We start from the raw sequence: 27,999 nt of genomic DNA, 5'->3' as shown, positions 1-27,999 counted from the left end.
TCCAACAATACATTAAAAAAAAAATTATTCAGGGGCGCCTGGGTGGCGCAGTCGGTTAAGCGTCCGACTTCAGCCGGGTCACGATCTCGCGGTCCGGGAGTTCGAGCCCCGCGTCGGGCTCTGGGCTGATGGCCCAGAGCCTGGAGCCTGTTTCCGATTCTGTGTCTCCCTCTCTCTCTGCCCCTCCCCCGTTCATGCTCTGTCTCTCTCTGTCCCAAAAATAAATAAACGTTGAAAAAAAAAATAAAAAAATAAAAAAAAAATTATTCACCACGACCAAGTGGGATTCATACCTGGGATGCAAGGCTGGTTTAATATCTGCAAAACAATCAATGTGATTCATTACATCAATAAAAGAAAGGACAAGAACCATAGGATCCTCTCAATAGATGCAGAGAAAGCATTTGACAAAATACAGCATCCTTTCTTGATAAAAACCCTCAAGAAAGTAGGGATAGAAAAACCATACCTTGAGATCATAAAAGCCATATATGAAAGACCCAATGCTAATATCATCCTCAACGGGGAAAAACTGAGAGCTTCCCCCCTAAGGTCAGGAACAAGACAGGGATGTCTCACCACTGTTATTCAACGTAGTATCGGAAGTCTTAGCCTCAGCAATCAGACAACACAAAGAAATAAAAGGCATCCAAATCGGCCAGGAAGAGGTCAAACTTTCACTCTTTGCAGATGACATGATACTGTATATGGAAAACCCAAAAGATTTCACCAAAAAACTGCTAGAACTGATCCATGAATTCAGCAGTCACAGGATATAAAATCAATGCACAGAAATTGGTTGCATTCTTGTATACCAATAACGAAGCAACAGAAAGAAAAATCAAGGAATCGATCCCGTTTACAATTGCACCAAAACCCATAAAACATCTAGGAATAAATCTAACCAAAGAGGTGAAAAATCTATATGCTGAAAACTATAGAAAGCTTATGAGAGAAAGTGAAGAAGCCATCAAAAAATGAAAAAATATTCCATGCTCCTGGATAGGAAGAACAAATATTGTTAAAATGTCAATACTACCCACAGGAATCTACGTATTCAAGGCAATACCTATCAAAATAACACCAGCATTCTTCACAGAGCTACAACACACAACCCTAAAATTTGTATGGGAACAGAAAAGACACTGACTAGCCAAAGCAATCTTGAAAAAGAAAACCAAAGCAGGAGGCATCACAATCCCAGACTTCAAGCTGTATTACAAAGCTGTAATCATCAAGACGGTATGGTACTGGCACAAAAACAGACACTCAGATCAATGGAACAGAATAGAAAACCCAGAAATGGACCCACAAATGTATAGCGAACTAATCTTTGACAAAGCAGGAAAGAATATCCAATGGAATAAAAACAGTCTCTTCAGCAAGTGGTGCTGGGAAAACTGGACAGCAACGTGCAGATAAATGAATCTGGACCACTTTCTTACACCATATAAAAAAAAAAAAAAAAAAAAAAAACACCTCAAAATTGATGAAAGACCTAAATGTAAGACAGAAAGCCATCAAAATCTTCGAGGAGAAAGCGGGCAAAAACCTCTTTGACCTTGGCCACAGCAACTTCTTACTCAACACGTCTCCAGAGGCAAGGGAAACAAAAGCAAAAACGAACTATTGGGACCTCATCAAAATAAAAAGCTTCTGCAAAGCGAAGGCAACAATCAGCAAAACTAAAAGGCAACCGACAGAATGGGAGAAGCTATTTGCAAATGACACATCAGATAAAAGGTTAGTATCCAAAATCTATAAAGAACTTATCAAACCCAACACCCAAAAAACAAATAATCCAGTGAAGAAATGAGCAAAAGACATGAATAGACACTTCTCCAAAGACGACATCCAGATGACCAACTGACACATGAAAAAATGCTCAACATCACTCATCATCAGGGAAATACAAATCAAAACCACAATGAGATACCACCTCACACCTGTCAGAATGGTGAACATTAACAACTCAGGCAACAACAGATATTGGCAAGGATGCAGAGAAAGAGGATCTCTTTGGCACTGCTGTTGGGAATACAAACTGGTGCGGCCACTCTGGAAAACCGTATGGAGATTCCTCAAAAAATTAAAAATAGAACTACTCTATGATCCAGCAATTGCCCTACTAGGCATTTATCCAAGAGATACATGTATGCAGTTTCAAAAGGACACATGCACCCCAATGATTATAGCATCACTATCAATAATAACCAAAGTATGGAAAGAGACCAAATGTCCATTGATGGGTGAATGGATAAAGAAGATGTGGCATATATATACACCGGAGTATTACTCGGCAATCAAAAAGAATGAAACCTTGCCATTTGCAACTACGTGGATGGAACTGGAGGGTATTATGCTAAATGAAATTAGTCAGTCAGAGAAGGACAAATATATGATTTCCCTCATATGAGGACTTTAAGATACAAAACAGATGAACATAAGGGAAGGGAAGCAAAAATAATATAAAAACAGGGAGGGGGTCAGAACATAAGAGACTCTTAAATATGGAGAACAAACTGAGGGTTACTGGAGGGGTTGTGGGAGGGGAGATGAGCTAATTGGGTAAGGGGCATTAAGGAATCTACTCCTGAAATCATTGTTGTACCATATACTAACTAACTTGAATGTAAATTTTAAAAAATAAATTAAATTTAAAAAAATAGATAAATAGAAAACAAAAAGAAAGGAAAAGGGTTAAATGAAAGAGAAAGAAAGAAAGAACGAAAGAAAACACAACTGGTGCTAAAATCTGCATCTCCTCCCTGAAGAATAATGTTCTTTTTTTTCCCAGTCCTTTACCTAAGCTTCAGTGATTCCATCCTTCTGGGAAATGCTTAGAAGCCAACTGTGTAGCTGTGTCATATCTAGTTCTGTATTTCTCTTCTGTTTATAACACTGAGAAGGAAATACAACAGAAAAGAGCCTCCTGGGTGAGACAGAGCTCTCCTTCCAAGACAGTGAGATAGTTCAGCCAGCCAGTAGCCCAGAAGAGCAGAGTGGGATTGAGATACTCAGTGTGGAGGACAAAGGCCCAACCTATTCTTGTCTGCATTATCTGCCACTACTTGATGTACTTCAAGAGGAGCAAACAGACCTTCTGTTTCCAAGATGTTGGAGAGAAGCAATCACTGCTATCACCTTGCAAATAATCCTGGATACTAGGAATGGAGCAGCCTTTTCCGGAAGGGGAAGATAGCGATTGACCCTGAACCCAAAGAAACTTTGGGCGCCTGGGCTCTCAGTCAGTAGACCATGCAACTCTTGATCTCCGGTTGTGAGCTCAAGCCCCACATTGGGTGTAGAGATTACTTAAAGATAGAATCTTAAGGGGTGCCTGGGTGGCTCAGTTGGTTACGCGTCTGACTTTGGCTCAGGTCATGATCTCACCGCTGGTGGGTTCAAGCCCCGTATCAGGCTCTCTGCTAATAGTTTGGAGCCCGGAGCCCACTTCAGATTCTGTGTCTCCCTCTCTCTCTGTCCCTCCCTGCTCACTCTCTGTCTCTCTCTCAAAATAAATAAACATTAAAAAACTAAAAAAAAAAAAAAAAAAAAAAAAAAAAGAATATTAAAATTAAAAAAGAAAGAAAAAAACTTGAGCTTCACTAACTTGGGCCCTTTCAGGTCCTGAAAGATACCCTAGCAATTTTGTATTCGTAATTTTTTTTCTTAAAGATATTCCCCCAAATTGTAGTTTAGTTTCAACAAAACCCCTAAGAAGGGAATATAGTGGAAGAGTGGAATATAAGAAGGTGCTATAGTCTAGCATTCTCTAGAAATGCCTCAAAAGGGTCAGTAACCTGCTGTATTACTATTTCCAAGTCCAAATGACCACCAGTCTTTGGCCACCCTTTGTATGTATTAAATTATATCAATAAGACTAGTAGAAGTGGAAGAGATAATGTTGAAGTCTTTACAATCTAAGTAATTGACTTTCCTTTTATGCCAATATTTAGGAATTCTTTCCTCTTAGTTTGCTATTGAATTTAAAGTTTCTATTGAATTTATATTTCTGCATAACAATTATACCTTCAGAAGCAGTTATAAGTGAGATGTCAAATAGAACTATTTTGTATGTTTGTTGCATGTTCATGCTCTGGCAATATGCTTTAGAGGTCAAAACCATGAAAAACTAGATTTCTATTTAGATGGAGATTTATCATTATTTGTGAGCTATGTCCAGTATGATTTCACTTTAAAACCACAAATAAAGTTTTAACAATCGGCATTTTTCTTGTTGAGAGGTCTGTGGTCAGACTAAATATCTCTCTGAACCTGATTAGGTCCTGAGGTTTTTAAATTCAATATTCAGCAAATATAGAGCATTTGTTAGGCCATAAGAAATAATTAAGAACTCCAGAGCTACTGTAGGTCTCCCTGAGTCTGCCCCTCTTTTCTGATGATAATCGGACATAACCTTGTCTGGTCCCAGGCCTCACCGTATATAAGACTGGGACAGAAGACTCACATACAATTAATCTTTTGAGGATTTAGGTGACATTGCTTTAGGTTTTTACATTAGCAAGCCCTTTGTTTGCTAGTACTCAAGTAATGGAATTTTAAATATTATTAAATGCTTTATTTCTTCTTCCTTATTCCTAACTATCCTGAATCCAGAAAAACAGACAGACACATGGTCATTCTGTGAAGACAAAAGAACATTGAACAGTAAATTATACAACAGCCAGAACAGTCCACTGTGTATTCATTCTTGTAATGGAACACTGGTGGGTACATTAGCATATTTAGTTTGAATTTTTTATAAAATAGAGATGGGATTGTTCTAGCAGTTTCACAGGGTGCATAGCTACCATCATACTCCATGGACGATTTGACTCAAAATAATGCAAGGCTCTGAATAATGGGAAGGGGAAATGTTCTATAAACAATTCACAAGGGTTGGGTACCTCCACTGACAAGATATATTTAACAAACTCTAAAACCCACTTTTCCCAGGGACGTGTGGGTGGCTCAGTTGGTTAAGCGTCTGACTTAGGCTCAGGTCATGATCTCACGGGTTCGTGGATTCGAGCCCCACATGGGGCTCTGTGCTGACAGCTCAGAGCCTGGAGCCTACTTCCAGTTCTGTGTCTCCCTCTCTCTGCCCCTCCCCTGCTCTTGTGCTCTATTTCTCTCTCTCTCTCTCTCTCTCTCTCTCTCTCTCTCTCTCTCAAAAATAAACATTAAAAAATTTTTTTCAATCCACTTTTCCTATACAAACACAGTATCACTGTTTTCCCATGGACTGCATTTACTTTCTTAGAGCTGAACTTTTTTCCAATGTTAGGCCTAAAATAAAATATGCAGAAATCTTTGAACTGTTTCTGTATCATTTTCATTGCTGGAGGGTACCTCCAGAGGTCACCTAGTTCATCCCGATCTCCAGCCAGGACTCTCCCTAATACTGAATATAGCTATGTAGTGATCTGCATTAAGAAAGCTTTTAAAGATCCCTGGGGTTGGTCAAAAAATAGCTAATATTGGTCTGATTCATAGAACAACATTATACATATGTCAAAACAGCCACCTTTATCAAGGAAGACATCCATCAGGGTTAAGTGCTAGCTACAGCTTCAAAAGGAAAAAGCTTTATTTTCTCAGAGAAAACGGTGGTAGATTAAGGAAATGACCAAGCGTGTTGGTATTTTACTGTTGTTGTTGTTGTTGTTGTTGTTTAGGTATACATTTAATGCTTATCAAAAAGGAAACATTGTCTTGTCAAAGACCGCTGCAGGGGAAGCCCTGAGGTGGCTGGAGCAAGGAGATCACAGCTCCTGTAACAAGTCCTTTCAAATAGCTACAAAGCTGGGAGTGGAAGGGTGAGGTGGGGCTGTTTTTCAAACAAGATCTGATTAGCATCAAGTCAATGGAGGGCAGATGGTGAAACACAAGAATAATATCAACAATCTGAAACTACTATCATACTGTATGTTAACGAGCAGAAATTTAAATAAAAACCTTTAAAAAAGAGGGTGAAACTGTGAAAACCAAAAAAAAGAATAATATTGACAGACCTGAGTTCTATGCGATCTCTTCAACTCCACTAAACCGTGGGTGCAAAAGACAAGAATTTAAGTGTAACTTCAATCTCCTAAGACAATCGCATCACAGTTTTACAGGGATAGTAATCACCCACAACTGTTAGACTTCTGAATTATTGGACTTAAAGCGTGACGCTAGGGGCGCCTGGGTGGCTCAGTCGGTTGAGCGTCCGACTTTGGCTCAGGTCATGATGTCGCAGTTCATGAGTTTGAGCCCTACATCCAGGCTGGCTGCTGTCTGCTCAGATCCCTCTTTGGATCCTCTGGTCGCCTTCTCTCTCTGCCCCTCCCCCGCTTGTGCTCTCTCTCTCTCAAAAATAAATAAAACATTAAAAAAAACAAAGCACTACATTAGAATTTAGAAATCTAGGTTAAAGGAGAGCTTAAAAGTTCTTATCTGGATTATCTGGGCCTTTATGCTTTTTGGTTGAACTATAGAGATTTTAAAGATACAGCTATAACTATTCATAAAGTGAGGACCTGCCCTGACAATTGTCTCAAGTATCCACTTGGCTTTGTGTATGACTGTTGCATTTTTTCACATAGTATTTCTGTAAGGTTGCATAAAAGCCTAGTCAACCATGAGTGCTTTCAGGGTTAGAAGCTAGGAGTTTGGGTGAAAACAAGAAGTTTATCACATACCCACCCTCTTGCCAACTTTCAAATTTTGTGCTTCTTTCAAAGAATTCTTTGAAAATATTTCACCTTTAAAAACGGAGACACCTCTGTGCTGTCTTAGTAGGCCAGATGCTTAGTCTGGGTTACAGGAAGTGGAAAGTCTCTGCCAGCTTCCTTTGTAATTCCTGACTTTGGAAATGGCAATTCAGCCATTGAGAACTTTTTGATATGCAGCTGCCTTTCTCAGAGAACGCAAACCAACTAACGAAATCTTCAGGTTGCCTTTTCCTTGCCTGAGAGCAAGAGGTAAAAGAATAAGGAGGTCTTTCTGCAGTGTTTTCTTGGCTTTACGACATTCCCACAGTGGACACCTTTGAGTTAATGTGCAGTCTCTGTATTCACCATAAAACTCAGGCACTTAAAGTATAGTACTTCCTTAGTTACTTGAATATTTGGCAGAGTATTTTTTCACCCTTAAACTGCTCAGATAATTAATTGTCCGTTACTTGTTTGTGTAAACAACCTATAAAAAATGTGTTACTTTTTAAAGTTATTACAGTCAAAAATTTCCCAGAGCAGAATCAAGACATTCCAAATTGAAGAAACCCCATTAGCTTTTAAGAAAAATCATGGAAATGAAAGCGTAAGGAAAGACAGAGAGTAGCAGATTCTGTAATTTTTATTACGAAAAAAAAAGTTCGAACTCTTTACATGCTATGACATTCAATGCCATGGAGAAGTTCATTGCAAGCAAACATTTTAAAAAATATACATACTGTATATATTTACATTCAAGTCTGAGTAGTTGGTGTCAAGGTGTAGTTCAGGTTCGAATCTTCACCCACCCTGTGGATTTGTTCAGCTACTAACTAAACAGCGATTGTATCTTCACTCAGGCACATGAAGAGGTAGAAACTGCTTTTTAAAGAAAAAAACAACAAAACTGGAGTGCAAATGTGAAGATCATCTTTGAAGCAGCTTAGCTACATCAAGGAGGCCCTAACTAGCTTTGGTCATCTCAAGCTGAATACATGTAGCCCGTCCTTTAAATTAAAATCTGGAAAACTTTGGGTAGATGTTCTTCTGAGTACATCAGGGGTTGTCAGAGATCAGTAACTCTGCCACTAGGGCACCCAAGAATTGCATATGACTAAGTTAGGCGACATAGCAGCAGGGCTGGGCTGGCAGCTGGGCACCTTTTCCCTGATAAGACACAAATAAAACACAAACGAGTGGCTTAAGAGACCTCAAATTGATATCTGTACACCTACAGCCTAGAACTCAGAAGCCGACTAGGATACTTCGTTTCCCAAGTGAAACCTCTATCCCAAACTGAGCTAGTAAGTCTAGACAAGGGTGAGGTGACCTATGACTTCTGCAGGCCAAGGTTTCTCAGCCCCAAGACTAAACCTCATGAGGGCTCTTGGGCCTGAGAAGGGCTCCCTGGGCTCTTGTCAGACTTGGTGGGGCTCGTTCCTGAGAGGGGGAGTTGGAGGGAAGCCACAGGGGTGGCCGAGGGGAGAAGCCCTTCTCGTTCTCTTTTCTTCTGTTTCATCCTGCGGTTCTGGAACCAGATTTTGACTTGCGTATCATTCAGCTGCAAGGAGTTGGCTATCTCGATGCGTCGGGCTCGAGTTAAGTACTTATTGAAATGAAACTCCTTCTCCAGTTCTGTCAGTTGCTTGGTGCTGAAATTCGTGCGGATCGCGCTGGAGGGGCTAGCGGCTCCATACTCGGAGAGTTTGCCTGCAACATAAAGACAGGGCATCGGTGGGGTGAGAGGACGAGGACATGGAACGCGGGCGAGCAGCGGGGCCGGTGAGAATCAAAATCACAGCTCAGCTCTCCTGGGTCTCTGTAGACGCAAGTTGTGCCAGAAGAAACGCCCCACGGAGAGCGCCTTCCCGAAATTTCCTCAATGCCTGGCACATTTTCGGAGCGTGTACTTGGGGCACGCTCAATGGAATGCGCCTACTTTAACAGCGCTGCGGGACGCATTTCCTTCCTAAGTCCTAAATCGCCGTCCAGAGGGGCAGCTGCAACGCGCTCCCAGCACAATTCTGCGGAGGAGGCTCCGATCCCGACCCCAGTCGCGTCCGTCCAAGGCCCAGATACTTACTTTTCTTAGGGGCGTTCCTCTTCACTTTCATCCACTCGAAGGTGCTGAAGGCGGCGGGGAGGCCGGAGGCCGGCGACGCAGACTTGGGGTAGGCGCCAGGGGCCGGGGATGCGGTCTGGAAGGTCCCAGGGTGGCCGTCGGCTGGCTCTTTCAGACACGCCGGCAAGGGACCGGGCTCGCCGAAGGCCGCGTAATCCACCTGGCCGCTGAGGAGAAAGGAGCCACTGCCCGAGAAGACGGCTGAGGTGGCGTAGTGGACGTGCGCCCCGCCGTCGTCGGCCGGCCGCCCGAGCGCGCACGGGAAGTCGTACGCCGGCCCCGGCCCCAGGAAGCCGTAGTCCGCGCCCCCTGCCGCGGCAGGTGCGGCGCCCGGCTCGTAGGCGCCCTCCAGGGTGCACGGCGCGTAGGAGGGCGCGGCCAAGGGCGGCGCGGGGGGTGGCGCGGGGGTGGCCGGGGGCAAAGGCGCAGGTCGGGCGGCGGCCAGGGGCAGGCAGCTGACGAAGGCGCCGTCGCCGCTGCCCAAGGGGAAGGCGGGCTGCAGGGCCACGGGCCGGGCGTCGGCGCGGCAGAACTTGGGCGCGAAGCTGAGCGCGTCGCCGCCGCCCCCGCACGACACGTACTCCAGGTAGGAGCTCATGGTTCCGGCCCACCCGCCTGAGCGGGGGCCCGAGCGCGGGGCCGGGCAGGACCGCCGCGGGCTGCGCCGTTCCGCCTTTCCTCTCTACCCGAACTGCCTTCGCCGAGCCATGGCGAGCGGGCCGGAGGTAAATAGTGGCCTAATATAGCAGCGGGGGTGGCCACGTGGCGCTGGCCGGCCAATGGGCGCCTGCCCCGCACGGCCGGGGTCCCGACTGGCGCGCTGCTCCACGCGCCTGCCCCGCCGCCAACTTTGCCAAACCTGCGGGTGGCCGCCGTCCAGCGCCCCCGGGCCGCGGGGAGAGCGGGCGCGGCCCCGGGGCGGCGTGGAGAAGGGCGGGGCGAGAGCGCCGGACGCCTGCCCCCCGGGACGGGCACTGGACGAAGCGGGAGGAGAAAGGCAAGACTAGCCGCTCGGGTGAGGACGAGAGGATAGAGGGCGAGACGCTTGTTCTTCTGGATCGGTGGGTGCTGGCTGATTCCTCGGGTGCGGATAGTGGGCACTGAGGTGGGGAAGGGGTTAAAAGGGAGCGTGGAGTTCGACCCGTGGGCACTGTTGAGAGTCCTATGCGCTTTCGGTTTTCCTGGCACTGGTGTTACCCTTCTCCTAAACCTAGAGGACGTGTTTACTTTTCCCTCGCTTTCAGCCTGCCTCCGATTCACCGGACTAAATGTTGTGCCCTAGGCGCTGTGTACCTGGGGCGGCATCAGATCTTCACGTTTAGACTAGATTTTCACGTTACTTCGGCAGAGTCCCTTCAGTTTCCGCTCTTACCGTTTGTGGAGTCAAGGTGGGGGCGAGTGTTGGAGCGCCAGGTTTTGATTGGGACAAAAGATAAGGTTTCTGCCTTGCGGAAAAGTTTACCAGGCTTCCCCCATAACTGGGTTATCCAAATACAGCATCTGCGCTTGTGGTTGAACGCTCGTGCTCCTCTCCGGGAGGCTGGCTCCCGCACCCGGGCTGCGCACGCTGTGGCTGGGGCGCTTGGCTGGAGGGTGCAGAGGCTTCCCAGGGAGCCGTCAGATCTCAGAGGTTTGGACGGTCTTGTACCTTGAAGCAATTAAAGCTTCTGTTCCATCAGATAAGTGCTGCGTCGTCTCTTGCGAGTGAAATCTGAGGGCTCACAATGTTAATGGGCTCACGTCTTTCCCTTGATAATACGGTTTTGTTTACTGAGTGTGGAGAGACGGGAAATAAAAGTGCAACTGGCACAGGAAATGAAGAGTAGAAAGGTTACAAAGACCGGCTTTACATGGACAAACTTTTCAACTTCCTTGAACATTTCTTTGGGGCTGCAGGAAAATAGCAAAACTATATAAATAAATGTTATTTACACACAGCAGTCATGAGAGAGGGTGGCTTCCTAAAACTGTGTGAATACGGTCTACTCTTGACTTATTCAAGTGCCCTTGAGAATTTGATCTATTATAGCCTCTTAGTTATGGTGACGGAGGTTTTATTATTGTTTCACTGATCCACTTGTCATGCAAGAGCGATTGAGCCCTTGCCTAAAATTCCACTCTGAGGAAGCCGGGAAAATAGGAGCCATCACGGTCCGGGGAGCCAGTTCCTTGCAGGGATGTGAACCTGTGAATAAACAGAGCCACACCAGAAGTGTTAACCCTGGTGAGGCTGAAGTTGAGCCAAGGTGGGGAGGGGGGAGGTGGAGGGTACCCAGCTAGGAGTGAGCACAAAGCTAATAGTTCTGGTGTTGCGGCACTGCTGGAGTTCTGGGATTTGGTTGGGAAATGGAATCCTGTGCTGAAGATGGCCCTTCAAACTTGATGTTGCTACTTCAGTCTTTTCCTTTAGCCAATCAGATGACAAAGGTCCTAAGTAGTTCTTTGAAAGAGAAAAATAGAGCCTCTTTTCTAGCTCTCTGGACAGGGAATGGTAGAGCTCTTCAGACCTAGCTGAGACTTCATATGTAGAAACATTTTTTTGCTGTCCCCAACTCTGATCGCCATACAAAAATATCAGCGACCCAGATGCTGCTGAGTTCACATAACACCTCATGCACCCCTGGCTAGACTTTAAGAGCCAGTTTTTACCAGGATAGTGACCTAGCATGCACACCTCTGTCTAAATCAGTCTTTCTCTCTCGAAAGGTTTTCGGTTAATCACAACTCCTAGGCCCAGAAGCCCCAGCAGGTCAAGAAGGAAGATGGCCTTGTAAACCTCTCTGGAGAAGGCATCCTGCAGGCTGCAACTCAGGATGTAGGACAGAAAACTAAGCCTAATTGCCCGGCAGATCTGACCAAAACCTATCACACTAAGGGCCTTTGCTCTAAGGTTTCAGGGAAAACAGGCAGCCTAGGTGCCTTGGCAAACTTCATTGCAACAGAGACCAGGCTTCTGCTGCTAAGCACTTGGGGCAAAGGTTGGGTCCTTCCTGTCACAATTAAGCATTGACTTTGATCCACCCATGAGCTGTCTACACTGTTTCTCTGAAGCAAAATTTTGGAGATTGAACTTTCGCTGGTGGAAGAAAATGTCCTAAAAGAGAATGAGATTTTTTTCTTAAAATTGTATTGTTTTGTTTTCAGAACTATGAGTGAGGGTTGCCGGGAGGAGGGTGTTCAATATTTGTTCAGACCCAATTGCAGTTCAATGATCATTGCGTACAGAGAGATACATTCTGTTCGTCCTTCTCTTTACTCCCTTTAACCTCTCAGGCTTTGGCATATCCTACACCTTGGGGCCAAGAGCTGCCATCTCAACTCCTGGACTGGTCCTTGACTTATTCATATTGGAGCCGAGACTCTGGTCATCTCAGACCCAGATTCATCATTTCCCAAGGACCTTCTGTGTAAGAACATTTTGTTAGGGGAGGTCTAGGCTGCACAAAAAAAGATACTCTCAAACCAAAGGAACAAGGGATTCATTTCTGGCACAGGTCTCAACTATGCTATAAATCTACTCCAGAAGAATGTGAATCTATAGTTCTCTAAGGAGAGATTGGAAGATATTATTGGAGGAGCTATATGCAGAAAGATGTGAACACAGGATATTTTGAGTAACTTTAAAGTTTGTCTCCTAGATGTTCACAGAGTATGGGAGAAATGTCTTACTAATTTTATTGCTTGTTCAAGTCATGAATTCCCAAGGGTCACTTGCCCTGCCAGGTCCGGGTGCTGTGAGTTCTCAGCAGGAGGTGACAGCAGAGGGGCCTGATTGCCAGGTTGTGTTTGATGTAGGAATGCTTTGAAATCTCTCCCATACTGCTAACCAGGGCAGCCACCCTGAAACCCCACCCCCCATGACAACCTTTGTCTCTCATTCAAACAACAAACTTTTTTTTCTCCTGCAGACAGAAGACAGAAGTGAGGGAGGGTGACACTCTGGTCTTCTGTATGTTTACAGTTGTTCCTAAGAAGCCTCTTGCAACCCCTCTCCACGAGCCTCTTCATGTTACCCCTTGGAGACGCTTTGAGCACATGCAGACTCTTGGCTCCACAGCCCCAAAGGGTAGAAGGGCTCTTGCTTGTTGGGGTGAAAAGCGGGGGGGGGGGGGGGATAAATGGGGGGGGGACCGGGCTTTTCTCTCAAGCAAGATTTGTAGTTCTCTGCAGAAGCCTTCAGTCATCCCATGATGGAAGTGGGGGTGAAGGACAGGAATTCTAAACCTATCAGAAGCCTGATAACAGGACCCTCCTTGAGGAAAACAATTTGGAGTGCCGTGCCTTTCCCTGCGAGCTTTGTGAATGAAAGGCTCATGGGTCAAGCCCTTGCCTGGCACACAGTAAACATACAAGAAATGTTTGTTGGACAGAAATAAAAATAGACAGAATGGTGTGTTTTTACCATGACTAATATCGGATAAAAGATATCTTTAGATAACGGCTCCCAAAACCAATTCATGTGGGTGGAAATCAGCATAGAAGCTTCTTTAAAAGTGCAGGTTCCTGAGCCCACCCAAGAGATTTTTATCTACTATGCCTGACTCCGGTAGGAGTTGTGATAAGCCTCTTGAGTGATTCTCAAGCAGGGTTCTTGGGAACCATATTTTGAGAATTTCTGCCTCTCAGAAATTGGGGTGGGCAATGTGGGAAGAGAGGGGTAATTCGGTGGGAGGGGCCCTTGGCTAGCATCTTGAGAGCTCATGGCTAGCGGGAACATTATACCTGAACAGTGCCCAGAAGCCTCTTGGGTGGTAGGGGCAGAGAATGTGAAATGGCTCTCACATTTTGGTTTGGCAGCCTAAGTCTAGTTGGGGTGAAGTTTTATCAAATATCCTTAAGTAGTAATCAGTAGAACTTTCCCAAGTTTTGCTGATAAAATAGTGCTTTGCAGAGACCTGGCTTCCGCTCCTTGTCACCTTCCTAACTTGGCTTTAGGGATGCCAGTAAGGTAGGAAGTGAAAGGTGTTTGTCTCTTCCAGTCTCTTAGAGAAAATGTAGAGTAGTTCTGAGGTAATGGAAAGAAGGAAGGAGGAGTAGGAATAGGAGTCTCAAGAGGGCGGAGCCAACTCTTCTTTCCTTCCACCTCTCCCAAATTGTCTGGAATGAACATCTGAGCTCCCGGGAGCCAGAGGGGATGAAATGTCCCTTGGCCTAAGCTGTAACTCTTCCTTTGATTAAAGATCAAGATGTCATAAAATGTCAGTGCAAGAAGGCCCCTTAGAGATGAGTGACATTGAACCCCTCATTTCAGAGAGGAAGTAACTTTACTCAGTGGTTAAAAGACAAAACTATCCGGTGCCTGAGTGGCTCAGTCAGCTGGGCGTCCGACTTTGGCTCAGGGCATGATCTGGCGGTCTGTGAGTTCAAGCCCCGCATCGGTCTCTGTGCTGACAGCTCAGAGCCTGAAGCCTGCTTTGGATTCTGTCTCCCTCGCTCTCTGCCCCTCCCCCACTCATGCTCTGTCTCTCTCTCTCTCTCTCTCTCTCTCTCTCTGTCAAAAATAAATAAACATTAAAAAAAAAAAAAAAAGACAAAGCTATCCTGCAAAAAATGAGGGAACTAACTTGGGTCTCCCGACTGTCTACAGTCTGCTGCCTGTCCACAGTGTACGAAGAGGAGAGAGTAAAACAGCCCCTCCTTTGCACTGTGGCAGAGCAGTGTTGAAGGAGACACCCTTGTTTCCGGGAGGCCACACAGGCAGTGTGACTGACTGGGAGGCTTGCTGGCCTCCCTTTGCAATTTGCTGAACTGGCGCTCCAGACTTCTGAGGCCCAACCTTGAGCTACTCCTAGAGAAGGCAGAGATGGATCTGGGTCCCCACCCCCTCCACCACGCAAGGGTTAAGGATCCCCTCATTTCCTGCTGAGCTTGACCCCTGGGGGATGAAAACCAGAGGTGTCTTTCCATTAATGTAACTGGATAGTACAAATTTAGGACCGTGTGAACACAGGTATACCCAGGTCGGTTACACTTGTACTAATCTTTTTCTCCTTTATTTTTTAAATAGGGTATACATTGAAATTTGCATGGTTCAAGATTCAAAGGGTACACAGTGGTATGCAGTGAGCATCTTTCTCCCATCACCTAGTTCTCCTTCACATAGGCACCAGTTAAGAGTTTCTTACATATCTTTCCAGAGATACCTTATATGTTTCTATCTATCTATAAATCCCCCCACATTTTTTTTTTTTTTTTTTTTTTTTTGCTTAAATGATGGTGTACCAGACAGATTCTCTCGCACCATGTTTTTTCCCCTGTTGTATCTTGAAGATCATTTCCTATAAATGCGTACAGAACTTCCTGGCTTATGTTTACAACTTCATGCTGTTCTGCTGTACACACCTACCACAATTTATTTAACTAATCCCCTATTAATGGATATTTCGCTTATTATTATTGTTTTCCCATTACAAACACATGTTCCAAGTTTTTAACCTATTAGAAAAATCCCCAGACATGGAATTACTTAGTCAAAAGTATGTGCGCTGGCAATCTTGACGCAGATTGCCATATTGCTCTCCTTAGATGTGAATCACTTTATGCTTCTGCCAGCAACATATGAGAATTCCTGTTACCTCGTACCCTTGCCAAGTCAGTGGGATAGTAAAAGTTTTTATTTTTGCCAGTCTGATAAAGAATAATACCTTTTACTTATCCTTATAGCATGTCCAAAAATGCCATTCTTTTTTATCTTGTTTGATCCTTTCATAATTCTGTTTACAAATGGTAATGGCGACACAGAAAAGATAAACTGTTGGTCGTTGTCACACCCAATGTAAATGGCCAAGGTCAGATGTTCAGCACTCTTTCCTGTACTGCCCTGTGCCCTGAGGAAGCCTAAGGAGATTCAGAGAGAGTGGGTGGCTTCAAGCATTCCCTGAAAGACACATGATATAAAAAAGCTTTCCGACATCTGCTAAGAGGCCTCCTCCTTAGTGGTCTGATACCAAGACCACATTTCTGCATGTGTCCCTGGAGAGTACCCTCCGGAAGCAGAGGAGCTCTAATTAGCAATATGATCTGACCTAGTCCTAAGCATTAGCCTGTATTCAATATCTGGGAAGCAGTAGGTGTTGTTTTTAATTTTCCTGAGACTTATTTCTCACTGGACATCCAGGATCTAAGTTATTGATCAGCATGGTGTGGGTAAGAGGATGTTTTCCCTCGGTTTTAGCTTTGCCTGTGATTCTCATTTAGACCTGGTGAAGATACCTGGTGAAGATAACACACACACACACACACACACACACACACACACACGCACGCAACTTTACTGATAAACTTATGAGGTAGATATCTACTGACTGTTTCACTGAAGATGAAACTGAAGGCCAGAAAGATTAAGTGTATTGTTGAGGGTCATACAATGTATCAGCAAAACAGAAAATACAGTGTAGACCTAAAACAGAAGTCCTTAGTTTCCCCCTGCAAAATCTTCTTTTTCCCCTTCCTGTATTCATTTTGGTGAATGACCTGGCTACCCAATCAGGGCCTCTAAATAGAAGCCTAGGGATTAACATCCATAACTCCTCTTTCACTTGTCCAACTGTCAGCAAGTCCTGTGAATTTGTCCTCCTAAATGTCTTCCCTCTTCATCCTCGTTACCTTAGTTCCCCCCCTAGGCTGGATTATTGCAGCAGCTTCCCCTTCTTTCCTTCTTGCCTCCTATCCCTCCTCCAGTCAGACACAGCATCCCTCCCAAAGAGCAAGCTTTCCAAATAGATAACGTCATGTCCCAGTTTAAAAACTTCAGTGGCTTCTCACTGCCTGCAGATTAATTCCAGACTCCTTTCCACGGACCTCATACAACCTCTTTTGCCAGCCAGATGCTCTACTCCAAACTCTCTTTGTTCCAGGTCTAGACCTTGTTCCTTCTTCCCTCCCTGCTTGCGTGTGCTGCTCTTTCCACCGAGTATGTCCTTCCTTCCTAGACCTAAAAAGCTCATACTTCAGGAATCAAAATTCACCTCCTCTGAGAAGCCTTTTCTGACACTACACTTGTGTCAGTGGCTCCTTCTCTTTATTCCAGGAACCTTTAGGCCATACTTCTGTTCTAGCATCTGTCACAGTTTTAGGACTCTTTTTCTTCCCTAGTAGATCAAAAGGCATACACTATTAGTGACCCATTTTTAGATCTCAGAGCCCAGCACAGTGCACACAGGAGCTGTTCAGCAGGTATTGCTGAAAGGCAAGGAGAGAGAGACTCTGACCCAAGGGCAAGAGGACCAGTATTGTAATTGCTTAAAGAATTCAGGACACTGTGCAAGACTTAATGCTACAGCTTCTATCTATCTAAAGTAAAATGATAGTAGAACATCTTTCCAAAGCAAGTTAATTTCCACCTGAGAGGATGCTGAGAGAGAAGACAGGGAGGGAGGAGCTGGGATTTTGTCTTTCAGGGGCTCTTTCCTATAGGCTGAGGCAACAACTTTTAACTAACGTCAGAAATTTCTCAGCTGATGTCATTCAAAAAGAGGGTAAAAGAGGGGATAGCCTGAAACTTTCTTAGAACTTACCGAGGACTACAAGCACCACCATAAGAACGCTTCACCACCCACTTTACCCATGACCTCCTGCTGCAAACAGCTCTAATGCTAACGACCTCCTTCTCTCTCCCTCCACCAACGCTCACAGTTTTCAGTCTATCCCTTTCTGGTATTTCTAAAATGAACCCCAAAAGAGCTGACGTAAAAATACTCCAGTCCTTCCTTCACACTTGAAAAGAGAGGAGAGGCATATCATTATGGTTGGCATTTTACGTGTATTTTAATTGTTCTTTTTATATGGCATTCAGGTTTAGTTCCAAGTTTAACAGGGATACCCTTGCTTGCTTCCAAATAAATGACTCCTGCAGGTAAATAAGAGAACTAAACTAGCTCCGCCCCATCCCTGAATTCTAGTCCCCTGGGAATCTTTTTTCTTTTTTTTCTTTTTTTTCTTTTTTTAAGACTCTTACATAGTGTCTGCAAAACCTGGGATTTTCCTCTTCCCTTTCCAGGGGTACAGCTGCGCTAAGGGTGTGACGGGGGGCGGGGAGCAGGAGGGGGGGCAGGGTATACAGTCTCCGTGCGTCTGGGGCGGGCGCGGGGGCCGCCCCTTAGGAGAGCCGTGGGCTGCAAGGGGTCCGGAGGCGGGGCCGGCAGGCGGCCGGGAGGACGGGGAGTGGGGGGGTGTCCGGCCTAGCGCCGCAGAGCTTGGGGCGGCGGGTCGCGCCCTCCGTGAGCGCTCACCCCGGGTGCCTGTGTCTCCTCTGCTTGCGGTTTCTGGTCGGCTCCCAGCTGGCCCAGACTTGCTCTGAAGTAGGAGGAACCGCTGTCGAGTGAAAAGTGCACACCGGGTGATTGATGAATTCTTAATAGGACTAACCTCTCCCGCCACCCCCCCCCCCGACCCTCGACACACACTGAGAAATCCTTCACCCAAGCCCCCCCCGACCCCCCCTCCCCTCCCCAGGCCTCGTCGCCGGCGAGAGGGGACGCGGCCGCCAGCCGGTTGGGTGATTAACTCACCGTTTGTCTTTCGGAAAGTGTGCCAGGTGGATTGAGGCAGCCTGGCCGCTCCGGCTCTCTGCTGACTGCGCCCGGCTGCAGGCCGGAGAGCGCGGAACGAGCGCGCGCGTCACATGGTGGCGCGGCCCGGAGCCGGCCTTTGTGCCGCGCGACCGCCCGGCCGCCCCGGGGAGGCGGCGGCTATTGTTCCCCGCGGGGGAGGGAGGTGCTCAGACTCGGGGTCCACGCCAGCCTCCTCCCCAGAGTGTCCCCACATCTGAGGACGGGTGGGGGCTTCCTTTGTGTGTTTTGGGCCTGCGACGGGAATGGCGCGCCGTTGCCGCCCCAAGGGGCCGCAGAAGGGGCCGAGAGGTTGGTGCCAGCGCTGTCGCTACTTCGAGCTCGGCCCAACCGACCGACCCAGTTTCCCGCTCTGCCCTTGCGGAAGAGACGGGGAGGGATGTGGTATTTGTAGGGCAAGCGCTTGGAACAATAGAGCCATCAAAAGGCCTTCTCCCTGGTCTCCTCCCAAGGCAGCTAGGCTCTTCTCCCTTCTTTCAGAAAGGCCGTGGCCCAACAGGTCCTCTTGGCCTGATTTTAGGCCTGCTTTCCCAGTAAAAACACTTCATCTGTTCTCCACGAATCCTAATTAAAATCTCCTCCTTGGACTCTTACTGATGTAAACATCCCATTTTCATTATTTTCCAGATATTATTTCTTCCATAAATTGATCCAGACTAGCCATAGGAACCAGTCAAGATATTTTGCCACAAGATCTAGGACAAGAGGATTTACCTTCTATTGCCCACCTTGCAAATCTCCTAGGGACCTTTCACCTGCTTCTGCTACTGCAAGTGATTGGACATCCATTTACATTTCCTCTTCTTCATGTGTGGAAGGAAACTTTGTTCACTGTGCTTCAGGCTGCCCCTGGCCTGAAAGTGGGTCCTTGAATTCCCCTTGTACCATTCCAACTTGCTAAGGTGGTTATGAGACCTGAGGGAGGTGTTTAGGCGTGGACTTTGGGCCAGGTGTGTAAATCCATTTGGTACCAACTTTGGGCCCCAAGGATAAGGGCATGTGTAGCTGCACCAGAAGAGAAGGGAACAGTGAAAACTAAAATTTCACCCTCTGTGATGATCTTCACCACCACCGGTACCAACAATGCTGTAAGTACAGAGGATTCACCTACCCAGTCGTTTTTCCTCTCCATCCGGGCCCTCTGCAAGAGTGAGCCAGTGCTCAGAGATGGTTGAGGGTATGGCTGGTGACTCAGTCTCAACTGTGTCTCAACTGTGTCCAAAGTGTCTAGGGAGGAGTCTGCTCACCGGTAGCTATATCCTCTCTGGGAAGGCACAGCGCCCTAAAGTGGTGAGGCTGTAGGCCTGTGGGAACTGGGGCCTCCTGCCCCTCTTTTTATTTTTATTTAATACTCACAAACTTCTCTTCATCCCCCCCCCCTTTTTCTTCCCTTACAGTTTCTGAAAGAAGGACCGAAGTAACACCAAGAACTCCCAGATGAAGAGGACCTTCCTGGATCTGTAACTGGGATTAACCAGTTCTTTACTGGGAGAGAAAGTTTCAACTAATCCTCAGGATAAAAGCAAACAGGCCTGTGACTGTCCCTTGAACACTGACAGTGTAAACAAGCTTCTGGCTCCTCCAGGTCAAGCAGAGGAACACTTTTCATTAGAATGTTGGGTTTCTTCTTTGTTATTCAAACATACACCCACACACACATCCCCTTGTCCCTCCCTAATGAACAAACCTCAACAGATGGAGAGCCTAGGCTCCCAAGACTTATGGCTGAGAAGATGCACTTCACTCAAGGGTGGGTTGGCTTGTACAGAATGGGGGAGAGAGAAGAAATGGGAAGCTAGTATAGGTAATTACTGTCTTTTAATACTCCTTACAGATAGAAATCCAAAAAATCCTGTTCCGCAAGGTTAGCAGCCTCTGGGGCCTGGGAAACCGATTTGGCTGATGTGTCTGTGATAGGGACTAGGCTTGGGGCTGCACCAGGGGGAAAGTACTCACTCTATATTCTATCATTCTCTCTCATTTGAAAGCCTGTACAAAGAAATGGTACAAATGGATGGTTAACTTAATGATTCCATCAGAGGCGGATTTTTCTCTGTCAGGACCCGGGATGAGGCTGAGGTCTGAAAGCCAGGAGGCAGAACATTTACTTAATCGCCCTTTCTTACCGCCTTTCCAGGGGCCCGGACTGCTCTTCAGACCTTTCCTCTGCCACGTCCCCGTACCCCTGGCTAGCTCAGTTGGGTCTTCTTACCCCACTCCTGGCTGGGCCTGAGTGTCTCCTGGTAGCCACGGCAAGGTCTCCTTATGGCTAAATCTTTTCCCACTCCCACCTCCCATTCTACTGCGGGCCATTTTTGCAGCCTCCTCTCTACCCAGCTTTAATTAACATTTGATTGCCTGGACAGAACAACCAGGGGCTCCCAAACCGCTGCCACCCCCATCCATGGACCCTTTCTTCAGGCCTCAGGATGAGCCCCCACAACCTCGCTGATCCCTCCCCTCCCCCAGCCCTCCCCGCCGCCTCTGTAGGAAAAAAAAAAAAAAAAAAAGCCGAGCTGGTCAAGGCCTGAGCCAGAGAGCCACTTCCTCCTCTGGAGCAGCAAACGGGGTAAACCTCCCAGAGACCAATGCCCAAAGCGAGGCCCGGCCCTTCCCCACCTCCAGGCGTAGGCCCAACAGTGCCATTGTGAGGCCTTTCCCGACGCGGAGCCCTTGGGGAAGCTGCGCACACAAAGGCGCAGCCACTCCTGGAAGCCCGGCTTGCTCGGCGCCCTCAACCTAGCGCCGGACAGTCGAGGCCTTGTGCGCTCCCCCATTGTACCCCACGCGGCCGTCTCGGGCAAAAGTCACGGGCTGGGGTGGAGGTTTCCTTCTCCTGCCAGCTTGCCCCTTCCCGCTCCAGGTCACACACTCCCCCCACTTCCCCGGGAAGGAGAGGCCTGGGCCCAGAGCGCCATTGCCCAGCCGGTGCTCCCCTCCCCCACGCTCTTCTTTCTGCTTTCCCGAGACCCGGGAGGGAGGAGGCGGGCGCCTCCGCCGATAGAGCAGCTATTGTGACCTTCCCTCGCCGAGCGGGAACCCAACCGAGTGTACCGCTGGCGGGGGAGGAGGCGACTGTATGCGCAGACCTCGGGGTGCAGAGGGGGGTGGTACTGGGAAATAAATAAAGGTTTGCAACCTTGGGCATTTGGGCCCTTCAGAGGGCGTTCGGTTGTGTTTAGACTCCGGTGCTTCCTAACACTAATTGCGGGCTCAAAAGGAGCAGAATTTATGGCGAAGGCCAAGGCGGCTTGTTTATAATTTATGAAGTTTTAAATGGCTGTGCTGCAGGCCCTCCTCTCGCCCTGGCCGGCGGCCGCGCGGGAAGCGCCTCCCCAGACTCGCCACCGCGCCCTCCTCCCTGCGCCAGGAGCAGGAGCGGCGGAGTGTGCCCATCACATGACACGCCGAGGGCAGGAAAGAATCCAAGCCATTCTAGGAAGCCTCGGGGAAACCTGTCACCAAAGGTGAGAGAAAGTCAATTTGTCCCAAGCGAACTCCCCCACCCCGTTAGAGAGGGGTGCCTCCGGGTAACTGCCCGGAGAGGGAGCCCCCGACCCCGCACCTCTCTGGAGCATCAGTGTGAGAGGAAGCTGATGTCAGCCGGCCTAGACACCGCTTAAAGTCTAATCCATGAGACCTAAGCCGCAGATGACACTTGGGGCCTTGCAGACACCCGCAGACTCAGCAGATACTCCTGCGGTAACACACCGCGCTGGAAAACGCCTGGAGCCATAATGCATTATGTATTTTTATTATTATTTATGGTAGGAAGAGGAGATGAGGGAAAACCGGGCTGAATCTAAACAGCCTGATAATTCATCTATTTAATATTTAGCCAGTTAAGAAAGGTTGTTGTAATCCCTGCAAGGCAGCAAGCTCTTCTTTGACTTCCCTAATAGCTTAAAAAATAATTTCTTACAAGACAATTAGAAATTCTGCCTATGGATGCAAATTTCATAGAAAACAATTTTAAACCTTGCAAATGGGTAAACTATCCCTTCAGTTGAAGTCATTTATTCTGTTGATACACTTGTACAACATGTATACTCTAAACCTCAGATAAAGTGAAATTCTGCAAAAGGATAATCCCTACCACCCCCGGTCTAACATGCCATTTTAAAAACAAAGGAACAAGGGAACTAGATATTATTTGAGCTATCATTATTTAGCGAAACACAAACATCCAAATAGAAACGATTGTTGTTTCCACCAGAAGATTAGAAGTTAAATTATTTCCACACAATGGGAATTTCACCTCGTGTCACGGGGGGGATGTAGTAGGAGCTGTATTATTTGTCAAACCGAATAGAGATGCGTGGGCTGACTTTGCTGAAATACAAAAGACTTGAACCTTATCTGAAGGCGCTTTCCAAGTGTCTCCTCCTAGAGAAGCGGGTGGACATTGTCCACCCCTAGCCGAAGCCAGGCTAATATTTACAAAGTGGATATAAATCCTTGAAGACATTTTTGCCCGTGTTGTACAAAGAAACCGGAATAAACAAGGTGTTTATGCTTGTTGTGTTCCATTAATTAAACTTTTATTACTTTACATCGTGGGGAACGTTTGTTTACTTGAGAAATGAACCACCAACCATCATAAAGGAAAAAGTCCTGACAGCATTTCCTAGAGAAAAAGCTTAGGTGCGTGTCTCCAAATGATCGTTTCTTTTTGTGCACCTTAGCTTTTTCAGAGCTCAGTTCTTCTTACAACTTCTCTTGTGTCTTTTCTTTGATTGTCAGTTTTCTTTCAAAGTTTATTTTTTATTAGCGCAGAAACGTGAGAGCTGGCCTCCCCAGTGTAAATGCAACCTTAAAAAGTCGATTTATGTCTAAAAAGAAGGTGGTGGAAATAGCATAGCAGGCACAGCACAAAGCCCTACCCAGATTATCCCCCCCTCCTCCCCGGGGCATTTCTGGGTTTGCATCCTCAGATTTCCACCCCCCACCAATGTCAATAGCTGCAATGTAATCAAGTATCCCCAGAACCAATTCGTATACCAGATTCCAAATAAATGAAAAATAGATATATCAAAGAGTCAGCCTATTCGGGGGCCTTCTGCTGGGATTGTGCAAAAGATAAAAGGCAGAGCGATCTACTTCCAAGTGTGCTTGATTAACACAGATACACTTCCGACTGAGAAATTTTTTTTATTCTAAATATTTGTTCAAATGGTACCAGACAATTTGAAATCAATAAACTGTGTCGAGTGGTGAGGGCTGCGGCTGTTGAGAAATGAGTAACGGGTGTCGTGCCACGCCACGGGGCCGCCTGACTCTATACCCATGAAGGACAATTTGCGGTCTTAATCCTTTACAACTACAAACACCAGCCACGGTTACAACTGTTCAAAACTACTCTCTCAACTAGTTCAGAGCAAGGGGACTAAAGAGGTGAGACGTGGCCCCCGCGGCCTGGGAGCGCGTTCCTAAGCTCGGCTGGAGAATTCTACAAATATACACATAAATACATTAAGACGAGGATAAATAATCAGGGAAACGAAATGACTCGCTTCAAATAATAAATACGGTCGTTGAGTCCGATGCAATCCTTACGGGACGGGAAGGAGCATATAAATTAAGGTCTCCGCAACTAAGCTAGACGCGGGCCAGGCCCGGGGCTGTCCGGGCTCTGGTCCCTCTGCAGAGCGCGCCGCCGGTGGATCTCAGACTTACCTTCGGGACACCATTACCAGATTAGAGTCCCTCGGTCCGCAGTATATGGCACTGTCAGGGTTACAGAGGACAATCCTTGCGGCTGATTTATGGCGAGTCACCCAAAGGAGGGAGCTCCTGGAGGGGAGGCCCAGTCGCCTGAGCCTCGGCCGCTGTTGGCCCGAGACCCAGGAGGCGGCAACCGGGCCAGAGCGAGGGAGGGGGGGTCACAGAGCTGCCCTGCGGGCCCCGCCCGCCACCCCCGCTACCAAAGCAAGAGAGGTAATTGCGCCGCGAGTTCGGGCCGGTGGCGGCCGCTACAGATGCGTCAGTTTGGGGGCCTCGGCCAGGCGTCCCTGAGACGAGTGGTGGGCCGAGAGATCTGTGTAGGTGGGATGAGGGTCGCACGGTCCATGGTGGTGGTTGCCGGGAATCTGCGCGGCGCAGCTGTAGTCCACGCTGGCCGAAGACGGATGCGAGAGGTGGCCCAGGTTGAAGACGGGCCCGGACGCGGGCGCCATGGAGTCGACGAAATTGCCCCCCACGTACACCGGGCTTCCCTGCAGGTTGGCGCTGGCGAAGCCGCCGCCGTTGCTGGCCATGGGGTGGGGCTCGAACTCGGGCGCCGCGTAGCGCTTCTGCTGTGGCAGGCAGCTGCTGAGCGGCGCCGTGTAGGCGGCCAGGCCGTACATGTTGGGCTGAGATTTGGCGAAGGCGGGCGGCGAGGGCGCGTCGTAGGCCAGGCCGGGCACGGGCGGCAGCTGGCCCGAGTAGGCCACGTGGCCGGCGGCGCTGCCCAGAGGCGGGCTGCGCTCCGGGGACTGACCGGCTGGCGAGTGCAGGATGCCCTTGGCCTTCTGGTCCTTCTTGTACTTCATGCGCCGGTTCTGGAACCAGATCTTGATCTGGCGCTCCGTGAGGTTCAGCAGGTTGGCCATCTCCACGCGCCGTGGCCGGCACAAGTAGCGGTTGAAGTGGAATTCCTTCTCCAACTCCACCAGCTGCGCACTCGTGTAGGCCGTGCGCACCCGCTTGGACGCTGGGCCCGGCGGGCTCTTATCCTCGCAGCTCTCTCCTGGGCAGGAAGGGAGACAGAGGGGACGCTGAGCGGCAGCGGGGGATGGGGAGGACATCCAGGGCCAAAGCGGGGTGCTTCCCTGGATCCCTACTCTTCCTCCCCCTCTCCTCCCACCTTAATGCTGGCTGGAATGAGGGAGGGGCGTCTGAGACGTAAGATTCCAATCGGGACTTCACAGGCCCCAGCCATACCTATGAGTTGCACCTGAACTCCAGCCCCCCCCCCCCCCGCCCCCGCCACACACACACACACACACACACACACACACACACACACATCTGCCTTCTGAGGTCCGGTTTACTCTGCCACCCCCTCCCCTTCAGCCTAGTCCATCATCCTGTCCCTAAGGCTAAGGCTGTGGAGGAGTTTAATGAGAAACTAGTAGCAGCTGGTAGGGCCTACCCCCTCTTCCAACCCCCATTAAAGAAGGAACAGACTTCTCTGAATACTCTTCCCAGCCTCTGCCGGGCTGGGGAAGGAAGGCAGCCCCAGCTTGCCTTGCTCAGGGGCTGGCTCCTGGGCAAGGCACCCCAGGAAGCATGGAATGAGGGTAGAGATCACGGCACCTCACCCCAGCTCAGCTGCACCCAGACCCAGGGAAGTGATAAGCCATAAAAATACTTCTCCAGAGTTTCAGGGGCTCCAAGGCCAGCCTGGGTGCATTCTGAGTATTGCAGTGCTAGGAGCAGCAGTCTGAACACTGGTTTCCACTACCCCTGCCACCTCTCCGCAGCTTGTCCACTCCCTCCTTGGTTACACAAATGGATTTCTCCTGGGAGGGAGGGGCCTGGACTTGCAGCTGGGAGGGAGGGGCAGGAGAAGGAGCTTACCGGCTGGAAGGCACTTTCCCCCAAGAGCAGCAGCCCCAGAGAGTTGCAGGCAAACCAGAGATTTGATAACAAGGTAGTTACATCCCATGCCTCAAACTGGCCCTGGACCTGGAAGCATATTCATCTATCTGAAGATAAACTGCATCAAACGACACGAGGCCAGAAAATTTTAGGGACCAGGCAGGCTAAACAGAGAGAGGCAGTAGGCCTCAGAGCTCCTGGCCCTGCCCATCTTCTTCTGCCCACCCTGAATAGACCCACAGAAGATCTTCCCAACTCTGGGGTCTCCCTTTTCAGGGAGAGAAATCCAAGGCTGCTCCTGTTTTAGAGCATATCCCCTTCCCTTAAGATATGCCCCTCCCCATTATGGATTTGCTGGGATGGGGAGAACTGGGCTGGCGTGGACCAAGTAGAGTCTGGCTGTCTTGCAGGCTCCGGTTGGATTCGAGTGCCCCATTCTGTGGTTTTGTGATCTTGCGCAACTGTCTAACACTTTATCTGTAAAATGGGGCTATACCTACCTCAAACGGTTCTTTGGAAAATTAGATAGTGCTTGTAAAGCGCTTACCATGGTTCTTAACATAGCCCTTCACAGACTTTAGTTCTTATTAATTTAAGGGAACGGGATTCGTGTGATGTAAGATACCTAAAAACCCAGGCTTGGGGAATCACAAGTTTCGAAGAGCTATTGGATGGTAGAAGGAGCCAAGTTATGACCAGCCACCCAGGAAAACAAATGTTAGGTCAATATATGGAAGAGCTATCTATTAATAACTATGGGACTTGTCCAGCAATGGCACCAACAGCCCGGAATGGAACACCCTGTCACTGTAAGGGCATGGGTCCAATCAGGGACACTAAAAAGAAAGGACATTTCTGCATGAGTAGGAATTTAGACATGTGGCCTCCAAAGTTGCGCTTCTAGCCCCCAGTCTCTTGATTCCTAGATGAGCCTGAGCTAGCCTCTGGGGCTCAGTGCAGGGGGGGGGGGGGAGGAGGGGGAGGAGACTTAGCCCAGGATGAGCCCCCTCAGAGAGCTACCTGCAGCGGCACAGCCGTTCTTCTGTTTGGAGTTCTGTCGGGACTCTTTCATCCAGGGGAAGATCTGCTTGCCGATGGTGGCTGAAGAGCCAGAAGCATTGGGCCCACCCTTGGCCTTCTTGGCAGGCGCTCCACCTCCGGGATTGGTGGGCGAGGATGGGGGCAGGGTTGGTGGCGGAGGAGGGGGTTGTGGTGGCTGCTGCTCTGAGTTCAGGCCGGGAGGCTGGCTGCCACCCCCCCCACCCTGGCTGTTCCCAGTGCCAGGACGCATACAGCTGCCGTTAAGTTCAGCTCCTTTGTGGGCTGGGGCTCTCAGAGGTGCGGAACTCTGGATGGAACAGGCGGAGCCCGTGTAATCAGTGTCCAGGGAGTTGGCAGCGGCAGGGGGTGGGTAAGGCTGATGGGGAGTGCCGTAGCCATAAGTGTCGGTGGCTTTGCTGTAGCCGTAGCCTCCGAAGAGTCCTGGGTTTTCATAGTAAGCAGCCTTCTGCATCGTGCACTCAGGAAGTTCCAGGGTCTGTTGACCCTGCTCAAATAACATTGACCACCACTGTCTCCTTCACCACCACCTCCACTGTCTGCCGAATCCCGAGAGGGCTGGGGTAGCCGCAGGCACCAGGTGACCTGTGGAGAAGAAAAGCGGAAAGGCCCCAGAGAGACTGTAACTGACAGGACAGTCGATGTATAAGGACTAGCTAGCCCAGGCTCTCTGCTGCCCACCCAGTTCGGAGTGGAAGGAGCTGAGATTTTATGAAGTTCAACTTATTTGAACCTTTGAAAAAGTCAGAAGGAATTTCTTATAAACATGAAAAGACCACTCCCACTCTTTAGCTCAACTCCATCCAAGAGAAGGGGCTTCCCCCACCCCCCACCTAGATAATGTTTTCTTTCTTCAAGATTGTCAAATAGCTTTTGATATGGCATAGGAAAGCACTTATGGACTCATACATTTTAATGGCTGATTCTCCCACTGGACTTTGAGCTCCTTGTGTCTTATTCATCTATA

At 48.3% G+C, this 27,999-nt stretch overlaps 2 protein-coding genes and 2 long non-coding RNA genes across 5 annotated transcripts; 1 reads left to right on the top strand and 3 right to left on the bottom strand.

Moving 5' to 3' along the window:
- Positions 1 to 7,323: 7,323 nt before the first annotated feature.
- Positions 7,324 to 9,528, bottom strand: HOXD1 (homeobox D1). The gene is made up of 2 exons (XM_045480289.1): positions 8,782 to 9,528; positions 7,324 to 8,408 (listed from the first exon to the last, which is right to left on the bottom strand). Exons 1-2 carry the CDS (start codon positions 9,416 to 9,418, stop codon positions 8,074 to 8,076), a joined length of 972 nt encoding a protein of 323 aa, XP_045336245.1. The 5' UTR covers positions 9,419 to 9,528; the 3' UTR covers positions 7,324 to 8,073.
- An 86-nt stretch (positions 9,529 to 9,614) lies between these two features.
- On the top strand, positions 9,615 to 22,903 carry LOC123599119. 2 transcript variants are annotated; one of them, XR_006712983.1, is made up of 3 exons: positions 9,615 to 9,835; positions 19,017 to 19,477; positions 19,787 to 22,903. It is a non-coding gene; the product is annotated as an uncharacterized LOC123599119 (long non-coding RNA). The 2 variants fall into 2 exon arrangements; XR_006712982.1 differs by having other exon boundaries at positions 9,615 to 9,881.
- Positions 17,038 to 19,009, bottom strand: LOC123599122. The gene is made up of 2 exons (XR_006712984.1): positions 18,330 to 19,009; positions 17,038 to 18,132 (listed from the first exon to the last, which is right to left on the bottom strand). It is a non-coding gene; the product is annotated as an uncharacterized LOC123599122 (long non-coding RNA).
- Positions 22,904 to 23,520: 617 nt separating the features above from the next.
- Positions 23,521 to 27,605, bottom strand: HOXD3 (homeobox D3). Its single transcript, XM_045480287.1, has 2 exons — positions 26,994 to 27,605; positions 23,521 to 25,119 (listed from the first exon to the last, which is right to left on the bottom strand). Exons 1-2 carry the CDS (start codon positions 27,532 to 27,534, stop codon positions 24,362 to 24,364), a joined length of 1,299 nt encoding a protein of 432 aa, XP_045336243.1. The 5' UTR covers positions 27,535 to 27,605; the 3' UTR covers positions 23,521 to 24,361.
- Between the last annotated feature and the right edge of the window lie 394 nt (positions 27,606 to 27,999).

This window comes from Leopardus geoffroyi, chromosome C1 (genome assembly GCF_018350155.1).
Source record: "Leopardus geoffroyi isolate Oge1 chromosome C1, O.geoffroyi_Oge1_pat1.0, whole genome shotgun sequence".
Classification (NCBI taxonomy): domain Eukaryota; kingdom Metazoa; phylum Chordata; class Mammalia; order Carnivora; family Felidae; genus Leopardus; species Leopardus geoffroyi.
The sequence above is the reverse complement of the archived record's forward strand: the minus strand, read 5'-3'. Positions and strand labels throughout refer to the sequence as shown.